The 11867-nt window shown below is 43.4% G+C and overlaps 2 protein-coding genes across 12 annotated transcripts in view; one reads left to right on the top strand and one right to left on the bottom strand.

Moving 5' to 3' along the window:
* chchd3a (coiled-coil-helix-coiled-coil-helix domain containing 3a) overlaps positions 1-11867 on the top strand; it is a 297090-nt gene that overhangs the window by 143112 nt on the left and 142111 nt on the right. The window lies entirely within an intron of this gene.
* LOC127929266 (exocyst complex component 4-like) lies at positions 5073-11483 on the bottom strand. The gene is made up of 3 exons (XM_052517239.1): positions 11292-11483; positions 9142-9331; positions 5073-5324 (listed from the first exon to the last, which is right to left on the bottom strand). The coding sequence occupies exons 1-3, from the start codon at positions 11369-11371 to the stop codon at positions 5088-5090; spliced, it is 507 nt and encodes a 168-aa protein (XP_052373199.1). The 5' UTR covers positions 11372-11483; the 3' UTR covers positions 5073-5087.

Here is an 11867-nt window from a genome sequence, read left to right as displayed (position 1 = left end):
CGTGGACTGACCGGCTCCCGTTGTGCTGTTATGGACTGACCAGCTCCCGTTTGTGCTGTTGTGGACTGACCAGCTCCCGTTGTGCTGTTAGGGACTGACCAGCTCCCGTTGTGCTGTTAGGGACTGACCAGCTCCCGTTGTGCTGTTAGGGACTGACCAGCTCCCGTTGTGCTGTTAGGGACTGACCAGCTCCCGTTGTGCTGTTAGGGACTGACCAGCTCCCGTTGTGCTGTTAGGGACTGACCAGCTCCCGTTGTGCTGTTAGGGACTGACCAGCTCCAGTTGTGCTGTTAGGGACTGACCAGCTCCAGTTGTGCTGTTAGGGACTGACCAGCTCCAGTTGTGCTGTTAGGGACTGACCAGCTCCCGTTGTGCTGTTAGGGACTGACCAGCTCCCGTTGTGCTGTTAGGGACTGACCAGCTCCCGTTGTGCTGTTAGGGACTGACCAGCTCCCGTTGTGCTGTTAGGGACTGACCAGCTCCCGTTGTGCTGTTATGGACTGACCAGCTCCTGTTTTATCCTGTTGTTCTGTTACAAACAAGAGACTGGCTCAACTGTTCTGGGGAACTATGGTAAGCTTCATAATGTAAAATAATACTTTTAAAAAAAACTTGTTTTGACAGTATTGGAAAACCACCTGTGGCTTTTTCCAAATACCCAAGTAAACCTCCAAGCCTACCACTACAGTGGTTCTTCCTTTAAAAGTTGCGTCCTACTGCAGCACAGCTTGCAGTGTGCTGAGTAATTGCATGGCACATGCGAGTGCATGATATCATATTATTTTGTTGCCAATAATGCTAGTTTGACCACCAGAAGGCGTCTTTGAGAAGGTAAGTTATTGAAATGACATGGAGCTGTAGGCCGAAGAGTCGTGTTTACTGTAGCTGATTTAGCGTAACTTACTTTTTGGCACAAGTCATCCATGTCTAAATTACAGTCAAGCATTTTAGATATAAAATTAAATAAAGGGTGCCTTGAATAATGAAACAATGAATAAACCGCAACATGTCGGCTAATGTGATTCAATTCACAAATGGGAAAGGGGATACCTAGTCCGTTGTCCAATTGAATGTATTCAACTGAAATGTACCTTCTGCATTTAACCCAACCCTCAGAATCAGAAAGGTGTGGGGGCTGCCATAATCAAAACATCCTCCGGCACCCGGGGAACAGTGGGTTAACTGCCTTGCCTAGGGCAGAAATGACAGATTTTTACCTTGTCAGCTCCATTCGACATCGGCCCAACACTATAACCACTAGGCTGCCTGCTGCCCCTATGCATTTGACTGTTTTTAATATTGTTTTGTTAGAACAGACATATGGGATTGATTATAATTTATTTTTTAAATTATAGTACTTATTGTGCAGTTTATACTTTTAGAAATGTTATTAAATTGATTAATATTATGGTGTTTCTATTCCAAGAAAAAAAGAAAATGCATTTTACAGTAGCCTTTGTAGGCCCCAGGGTTTCTGTTGGTAAAATATGGCGCTGTACAACGTGACAAGTTGGGAGTAGGCCCAGCTACTAAGTGATTGGAGTTGAGAGCAAAATAATCCTAACATTCCCTAATTGTAGGCTGACCAATATCCAAACGGAGATTCAGTGAAAATAAAATCTGATTGATTTATCAAGACCAGTCTCCATGAAGTTGTCTCAAAGCATCGCAAACGGTGCTGAATAGTTAACCACACGCGGGTAGACTATTGCTTCAAATCCTATTATAACAATTGATGACTTTGGGTGTTTCAGTAAGCAACAATTTGTTGCCTTCATTAGCATACTTTATTCTAATATTTATGTCATTCAGTGATATTTATTCTCACAGTAACTCGTTATGGGTCCATCCAGAAGTGGTTAGAAAACAGTGCATTTGGTGAGCTATGCAAAGATATGGGAGTAGTGACATGCTTCGCAAACATTTAAAGTCTCTAAACTCGGCAAGAGTCTATTGTCCTGTCTGATAGCCCATCAAGAGTGGCTGGCTTCTTTGTATTCTTTAATCTCCAGCTCAGAGAAGTGTGTTTCTATTCCAACAAAAAAAAGAGACTTGAATAATTAAACAGTAAATAAACTGAAAATGTCAACTGAAGCAACTGAATTCAGGAATTCATTCAAAATATGTTAAACCTTTCTTTTGATGAGAAACTGACGATACACCAATACATTGATCTTCTCAGCAAGGTTTTACCATGGTTGTGGAGCTGGGGGAAGAGCAACTGTAGCTGAGATGTAGTTGAAATAAACATCCGTATTTTGAAAGTCTTTTTATCATTATTTTATTAACGAAAAGCATAAAGATGTTGATGAACAAATAATATATGTGTCTATGTGCGTGTTACATTGTCTTCTTCTGACAAACTAGAAACAAAAATGGTGTCTTTTTTAGTGTGCGCACGAGACAGAGGAAGAGCAATTCTTACACTATTGTTTTAAATTCAATCACTCTCTCTTCATCCTCATCATTCAGTTAATTTAAATTCAATTGCAATACATTTTGTCACCCCACAGCAAAGTTTAAAAACAGACGGATTTGTGAAATTGTTTTATCCGTCATTTTGCGGTTGCATGAGGTTTGGGTGATGACAGAATACGTAGGATATTAAATGAACACTCAAATAGGCAAAAGAAGCAGGAACAGCATTGGGCTGAGTGACTCACTCATTCCTGGCTTTCGTTCAAAGTAAGTTATATTATAATGCAGGGTGAAAGACACATTATTTCATATTCTTTGATATTGAGTTAGAAATGTACAATTTAAGAGCAGTTAAACATCAAGTAAATTGCAAGTTTGCCCCTTTTTGGCCATTAGGTTACACTTTACAATAGGACTCAACTCTGAATGACAACAGCAACTATCAGTAATTAAAACTATGGCACAAATTTGGGGGTTTTCCACACATAGCTGAGCTATTAGACTATCCTTTTGTAAATTAATGGAGGTGTGAATGTTTCAGTCAGTCTCTCTCCGGGACTAGAGTCCTGAATCAGGCAAAAAATAATAATAATAATAATCGGCTGCCAGCTTTTGTGAAAAAATACTTGCAGATCTTGTTGATTTCTTCTGTCGCTTCAAGAGGCCTACTGTCCACCTGGTCATTGTGTGGTCCCAAAGGATAAAGACTCACCTTCAGATGGATGTGTGGTTTCAGAGAGAAGTCAGCTGTTAGCCTGGGACCAGGCACGGTGGATAAAGACTCACCTTCAGATGGATGTGTGGTTTCAGAGAGAAGTCAGCTGTTAGCCTGGGACCAGGCACGGTGGATAAAGACTCACCTTCAGATGGATGTGTGGTTTCAGAGAGAAGTCAGCTGTTAGCCTGGGACCAGGCACGGTGGATAAAGACTCACCTTCAGATGGATGTGTGGTTTCAGAGAGAAGTCAGCTGTTAGCCTGGGACCAGGCACGGTGGATAAAGACTCACCTTCAGATGGATGTGTGGTTTCAGAGAGAAGTCAGCTGTTAGCCTGGGACCAGGCACAGTGGATAAAGACTCACCTTCAGATGGATGTGTGGTTTCAGAGAGAAGTCAGCTGTTAGCCTGGGACCAGGCACGGTGGATAAAGACTCACCTTCAGATGGATGTGTGGTTTCAGAGAGAAGTCAGCTGTTAGCCTGGGACCAGGCACGGTGGATAAAGACTCACCTTCAGATGGATGTGTGGTTTCAGAGAGAAGTCAGCTGTTAGCCTGGGACCAGGCACAGTGGATAAAGACTCACCTTCAGATGGATGTGTGGTTTCAGAGAGAAGTCAGCTGTTAGCCTGGGACCAGGCACGGTGGAAGACATTTTTTTCCTGCATAGCAATTTGAAGAAATCCTACTAAATAGGCCAAGTCTAAACTAATATGTTAAATTGTCTAAATAAACAAGTATATTTCATAAATAAATGAAGGAGCTCAAGTCTTGAAAATATGGGCAACTGCCTATCCTCGCTGGACTCTCATTCATTCAGTTTCTTCTTCGCATTAGCAAAGAAGGACTCCGTGTTTCACAAACTCACATTCTATAGAGGGGCTATCACTCTTTCATTCTGTGGTAAAAGACCATTTGTTATTTAGAATGATTTTATTTCTGTTTTTAGAGGGAGAAAACCAAAAGCCCACTGTGCCAATTTTAGAAAATCATCAGTCCAGTAATTGTGCCATTGCATTTACCCAAGTTCTCTTTCAACTCCAGGACCACCCGCCTGATGCAGGACTCTAGAGACAGACACTCTCAGACTGAAACATTCACACCTCCATTTAGGAAAAGATAGTCAATTTGTGCCACAGTTTAGACTTAACTCCCTCTTGTGATATTGTGGTGCAATGACAGAATGACGCAATTTACCACAATCTGCCATGTTTAAAAGAAGAATGTTTAAAGGAAGAACCACTACATACATAACAGTTAATATATTTAGCTCAGATGTGAGTGATTTTCCTAAATAGTGTCACCAACTTCCATCAACCTGACCACACCATGTAAAAAGTGCTTTAATGTAGATTTTAGGTTTGCAGCCCCCACGAAGGACTGAGAGTGGGAGACAAAGAGACAGAAGGTCTTCAGGGGCCTCAGGGGGCCAGACATCTCTCGTCCTCCCTCTCAAATATGCCTGTTCTGGAGCAGAGATTAACTGACTCGGCCCTAATTACCTGAGTTTGGAAGAAGAGTGTAGGAGTGAGTGGAGGAAGAAGGGAAAGGAGAGACCACAGAGTTGTACAAGCCATTTTGTGCTTTAGCCCCCACTGAGCGCGCCACAAAACCCACATCAAAGTCAACCCACACACCTGTGGTGGCCCCTGGGCCGCTTTGATGAAGCTTACCAGCTGTAAGGGAGATGTACAATTGCGTCGTATTCATTAGGCACCAAATGGAAGAAAACTGAGAGTCCAGCCAATTAGCTGAAATGCCAGTCCATTTCTGTAGCCAAGGAGGACAGCAATCACGTAACAAGTGTCAGGTCAGAGTTGGGGTATTAAAATCTGTCTGGATGTCTGGATTGCCATATCCCAGTGTTAATCATACGAATCCCATTCTCTCGCACGCATGCCCCACCATGGCTCCAAACTTAACACACTTTCATACAAACCTTACCACATCCTCACCTACCACCCCACCTCCACACGAATTGTCCCTTACTCACCAGCATGTCGGTGGCGTGCAGGTAGTGCTTGCTGGCCATGCAGGCCTCCAGTCTCTGTGGGACCTGCTTGATACTCTCGATCTCGTCCAGCAGGTTGAGGACGTGTTTGTGCTCAATGCCTTCGATCCACAGCTTCCTCAGTTCATCCCTCTTGCAGTGGAGCAGCATCTTACAGGACAGCAGGTTCTCCTTCACCTGGGATACAATGGGACATCACACAAGTCAGACACCAGGGTGTTCATCAGGCGATAAAGGGAAAAAGACGGACTGAAACAGGGACAGAGTATTTGGACTGTTGTAAAACATTTTGCTTCGGTGTGCATTAATGAATCAACCCCACCTCCAGGGTCAGACAGGTGAGGCTCCAGGGTTGTGTTCATTAGGCACCAAACTAAAGAAAGTTGACTGAAACAGGGAGGGAATACTAATCAGTAAGAAACAATCCTTTTCATCTCTGCTGTAAAGCGTTATTTTCTGTTGTGTGCCCTAATGAACATGACCCATGGGTCCGTTCAGAGACAAGACAGGCAAGCGTTTAGAAAGTTCAGATAGAAATGTATTGCGCAGAACAGACGTGATTATTTGTCAGGTAGAATAGGGATTATTTGTCAGCTCTATTCATTACATTTCTATCTGGTACGTTCTGAATAGTTTCAGGGACACATGAACACTCTTTCAGTTTCAAAGCTCGGTGTTCCGCCTGAATCATTGGGCACTTAACGCAAAAGCACCATCACACACAAGTCTTTGGAAACCTTTCTAGGTTCTCTTTGTAACAGTCTCATATACAGTTGAAGTCAGAAGTTTACATGCAGCCAAATACATTTAAACTCAGTTTTTCACAATTCCTGACATTTAATCCTAGTAAAAAGTCCATGTTTTAGGTCAGTTAAGATCACCACTTTATTTTAAGATTGTGAAATGTCAGAATAGCAGAGAGAATTATTTATTTCAGATTTTATTTCTTTCATCACATTCCCAGTGGGTCAGAAGTTTACATACAGTACACTCAATGAGGCATTGCCTTTAAATGGTTTAACTTGGGTCAACCTTCCACAACCTTCCCACAATAAGTTGGGTGAATTTTGGCCCATTCCTCCTGACAGAGCGGGTGTAACTGAGTCAGGCTTTTTCAGTTCTGCCCACACATTTTCTATAGGATTGAGGTCAGGGCTTTGTGATGGCCACAACTTTGGAAGTATGCTTGGGGTCATTGACCATTTGGAAGACCCATTTGCGACCAAGCTTTAACTTCCTGACTGATGTCTTGAGATGTTGCCTCAATATATCCATATAATTTTCCTCCCTCATGATACCATCTACTTTGTGAAGTGCACCAGTCCCTCCTGCAGCAAAGCACCCCCACAACATGATGCTGCCACCCCTGTACTTCACAGTTGGGATGGTGTTCTTCAGCTTGCAAACCTCCCCCTTTTTACTCCAAACATAAAAATGGTCATTATGACCAAACAGTTCTATTTTTGTTTCATCAGACCAGAGGACATTTCTCCAAAAAGTACAATCTTTGTCTCCATGCACAGTTGCAAACCACAGTCTGGATTTTTTATGGTGGTTTTGGAGCAGTGGCTTCTTCTTTGCCGAGCGGCCTTTCAGGTTATGTCAATATAGGACTCGTTTTACTGTGGATATATATACTTTTGTACCAGTTTCCTCCAGCATCTTCACAAGGTCCTTTGCTGCTGTTCTGGGATTGATTTGCACTTTTGCACCAAAGTACGTTTATCTCTATGAGACAGAACGTGTGTCCTTCCTGAGCGGTATGACGGCTAAGTGGTCCCATGGTGTTTATACTTGCGTACCATTGTTTCTACAGATGAAAGTGGTACCTTCAGGCATTTGGAAATTGCTCCCAAGGATGAACCAGACTTGAGGTCTACAATTTATTTTAGACCCGTGTTCCTGAGGGTCTTGGCTGATTTCTTTTGATTTTCCCATGATGTCAAGCAACAAGGCACTGAGTTTGAAGTAGGGCCTTGAAATATATCCACAGGAACAACTCCAATTGACTCAAATTATGTCAATTAGCCTATCGGAAGCTTCGAAAGCCATGACATCATTTTCTGGAATTTTCCAAGCTGTTAAAAGGTACAGTCATCTTAATATACTTAAACTTCTGACTAACTGGAATTGTGATACAGTGAATAATAAGTTAAATAATATGTCTGTAAAAAATGACTTGTGTCATGAACAAAGTAGATGTCCTAACCCGACTTGCCAAAACTATAGTTTGTTAACAAGAAATGTGTGGAGTGATTGAAAAACTAGTTTTAATGACTCCAACCTAAGTGTATTTAAACTCGGGTGCACCTCAGCCACGCACAAGGTACTAAACGATATCATAATCGCCATCGATAAAAGATAGTACTGTGCAGTCATCTTCATCAACCTGGCCATGGCTTTCAACTCTGTCAATCACTGTATCCTTATCGGTAGACTCAACAGCCTTGGTTTCTCAAATGACTGCCTCGCCTGGTTCACCAACTACTTCTCAGACAGAGTTCAGTGTGTCAAATTGGAGGGCTTGTTGTCCAGACCTCTGACAGTCTATATGGGGGTACCGCAGGGTTCAATTCTCGGGCCGACTCTTTTCTCTGTATATATATATCAACGATGTCGCTCTAGCTGCGGATGATTCCATGATCCACCTCTACGTAGACGACACCCTTCTGTATACATCTGGCCCTTCTTTGGAAACTGTGTTAACCTTCAACATTGCTTCCGTAGCCTCCAATTGCTCTTAAATGCTAGTAAAAACACAAATGCATGCTTTTCAAACATTCGCTGCCTGCTCCCGCCCGCCCGACTAGCATCACTACTGGACGGTTCTGACCTAGAATATGTGGACAACTACAAATACCTAGGTGGCTGGCAAGACTGTAAACTCTCCTTCCAGACTCACATTAAGCAACTCCAATCCAAAATTAAATCTAGAATCAGCTTCCTATTTCGCAACAAATCCTCCATCACTCTTGCTGCCAAACATACCCTTGTAAAACTGACCATCCTACCGATCCTCGACTTCGGCGATGTCATTTACGAAATAGCTTCCAATACTCTACTCAGCAAACTGGATGCAGTCTATCACAGTGCCATCCGTTTTGTTACCAAAGCCCCTTTTTCAACCCACCACTGCGACCTGTATGCTCTAGTCGGCTGGCCCTCGCTACATATTCGTCGCCAGACCCAGCTCCGCCTCATCTCAACTCGCTGGTCACGATAACAACACCCACCTGTAGCACGCGCTCCAGCAGGTAAATCTCACTGGTTCTACTTGCACATCATCATCTGCTCATCTATCACTCCAGTGTTCATTTGCTGTCATTACTTCGCAACTATGGTCTATTAATTGCCTTACCTCCTCAGGCCATTTGCACATACTGTATATAGACTTTCTTTTTTTCTATTGTGTTATTGACTGTACGCTTGTTAATTCCATGTGTAACTCTGTGTTGTTGTTTGTGTCTCACTGCTTTGCTTTATCTTGGCCAGGTCACAGTTGTAAATGAGACCTTGATCTAAACTAGCCTACCTGGTTAAATAAAAACTGTACATCCAGACACACAGCCTGGAGAGACATCACGCTGTTGTGGAACACTAGCGGGCTATCCCAGAGGCTCTAACAGTGACGCAGGTGTCAGAGCCAGCCACACACACACACACACACACACACACACACACACACACACACACACACACACACACACACACACACACACACAGAGAAATCAGCCAGGCCCTCACACTGCCTGCTGCTAATGTCCTTGATGTACAACTCCCTGGGACCATCACTCTGCCTTCACACTGTAATTCACAGGCCATGCACATGTTCTGAATGTTTTGTTGCAAATGTTTTTACTTTTTAACTCTTCATTGTGGGAAAGGGCTCGTAAAGTAAGCATTTCACAGTAAAGTCTACAATTGATGTATTTGGCAGATCAGGTGACAAATTCAATTGGATTTGATTTGAAACATTGTGCGTGTTCCCTCTCACCCCTTTGATCTTGTTACGGGAGCTGGTGATTCTCTCGGTGATGCTCTGGTAGGTGCGGATGGCGGTGGTCAGCTCAGCGTAGTGTTGGACGATCTGCTCATCCAGGTCCCGGTCACACTTCTCAAACGCCTCCTCCAGGCGGCCCTTCTCCGTCTCTCTGTCCTGCTTGTCATCGCTGCTGGACAGGGTCCTACACAGACACAGGCCAATGCTCATCAGTTGTCTGTCAAGGTGTCACCTTGTGGTCCTTTTCCTAATCTTGTGTAGGCCTAACTTCTAGTTAATCATTTTTTTCTAGTCACTTGATCTGGGTAAAATACAGGCAGCTAGTAGCCTAGCGGTTAGAGTGTTGGGTCAGTAAGCGAGAGGTCACTAGTTCGAATTCCTGAGCTGACAAGATGAAAAATATGATGATGTGCCCTTGAGCAAGGCACTTAACCCTAATTTCTCCAGGGTCGCCGTTGATAATGACAGACCTTTGGCTGTAGTGTACGTGTTCCTGAGAGTCGTAGTGTACGTGTTCCTGAGAGTCGTAGTGTAGTGTACGTGTTCCTGAGAGTCGTAGTGTAGTGTACGTGTTCCTGAGAGTCGTAGTGTAGTGTACGTGTTCCTGAGAGTCGTAGTGTAGTGTACGTGTTCCTGAGAGTCGTAGTGTAGTGTACGTGTTCCTGAGAGTCGTAGTGTAGTGTACGTGTTCCTGAGAGTCGTAGTGTAGTGTACGTGTTCCTGAGAGTCGTAGTGTAGTGTACGTGTTCCTGAGAGTCGTAGTGTAGTGTTCCTGAGAGTCGTAGTGTTGTTCCTGAGAGTCGTAGTGTAGTGTACGTGTTCCTGAGAGTCGTAGTGTACGTGCCAGGTTTTATATCCTGAAAACCATGCCAGTCTTGTATGTCACCCAGGGGATGGGACAATGTTGAGTAACAGACTTGACAACACTTGTTTTTGCCCTGTATTTCATCAAACTCCAAACCACACATAAAATAAGGGGAGAGGTAAGTCTCCCTCAAGAGCTCATTAAAGCCTCTTCGCTCTTCACACACAGCTGAAAGCTGGAAGGGGGAGAAGATTCTCAACGGCATCCCCCTAGAGTGGCTTGAGATGCCTACTTGACACAAGTCAGAGCTGAAACACAAAGCAAGTGATCTTATCCATTCTCTGTTAATGTAAAATAACTAGTTATTTCCCATGCCGCCATGTCCAACCTAACTAGTTAACATACTTGATATAACCTCACCTAAACTGAGCGAACCTGAATCCTTAGCTCTGACATGCACCATCACCCTTGACTAATTCAAACACTAGACTGACAGTAGCCTAGTCCCTTTTAGAATCCAAAAGTGGCATGGGGTAACCATGGTAACAGTCTGGCGTTTTAGGCAAGCAGTAGCCATAAGTAAAGGTACATAAGAAAGTGAAGATAATCTTTGTTGCAGACAACAATTGCGTGCAGAATAGGATTTTGCCTCAAAGTGCTGCACCTTCGCCCCATGCACACTGACATCTGTCAAACCCAGTAGACGACAGCTCCGTTTAATCTAGAGAAAAAAAGGGGTAAAGAGAGCTACTCTACTAAGTTACGGCAATGGCTACTTTAAATGGCGTGGAAACACACAGTAAACGACATGTCATGACATAAACGACACTGTTCAAGCTAAGGCCAACCCATGATGATCAATGCACCCTGTCAGCGAAGGGCAGCAAAGCAGGCTATAAATGGGTGCTGATGCTGAATAACAAGTATGCATTGGATATTTAGTTTTTGTTAGCTAATAAGTTACCAAGTCGCGAGATTGTTGTATGAGCAGGAGAGGTCAGCTGTCAAAAGAGTGACAGCTAGCTAGCAAGTGGCTCCTTCCTCACGCTTTCCTTGTGACTATTGAAGAAAAGTGTTATTTGACTCATAATGATGATAAACACTGCTAAATTATGCGAACAGGTCGCGATGACAAACATTAGCTAGCGTAGCTGACTAACATTTCCTCAAAACTCGCTTGACATAAAACTAGCTAGCTAACAGATAGGAAGCTAACAACAGGAAGGATGTTTCTCCTTGTCCACGACCTGAAATGACAGGCCTAGTTAATGAAAACAGTAGTGCCCACTGGCGTATTATGTCAATATGATAATTCAACCGTCAATTTGAGTGATCTTACCTTATAACGGAGATAAGTAAGCCTGAAGGGTCTTTGCTTTTGCTAACAGCACTCCGGTATCTCCCTGTATCAGCTGCCATTTTTCCAGCTACTGCACCCAAACAGAATGACAACCTACCAATGAGAGACGAGGAAAATTGTTCCAACTTCGGTAGTGTGGCTGAGAAAGCTGGGAGTTGTAGTCCAAAATCTGTCTAGACTTGTTGATATTGTTCTTAGTAGTTTTTTTCCCATGCAAATCCTGTGTGCTTACAAAACGCCCATTGGCGATTTTAGCATGTACATCTTGGTGGGGCAAACAAAAAACAAAAATGTTAGATGCATGCCATGAAAGCCACATTACTACATTAATTGCACTATAACTGTGACAAACTGTTAGGGCCTACATAAAGCTGTCCCAACAGCAGAGCGTTCTTTTCAGCACCACGGAGTGAATCCTGACCACTGATACACCTGGCTATCAGCGTAGCCTTGTCTGGCAGCGGAAAAATTAATTCAGCCTCATTTACTGCCTTTAAAAAAAACGTTGCTGACATGGCTGACTTGCTTAAACAAATGTGGTTTCTAATGACAATT

This window comes from Oncorhynchus keta, unplaced genomic scaffold (genome assembly GCF_023373465.1).
Source record: "Oncorhynchus keta strain PuntledgeMale-10-30-2019 unplaced genomic scaffold, Oket_V2 Un_scaffold_630_pilon_pilon, whole genome shotgun sequence".
Classification (NCBI taxonomy): domain Eukaryota; kingdom Metazoa; phylum Chordata; class Actinopteri; order Salmoniformes; family Salmonidae; genus Oncorhynchus; species Oncorhynchus keta.
This window is presented reverse-complemented; position numbering and strand designations above follow the sequence as displayed.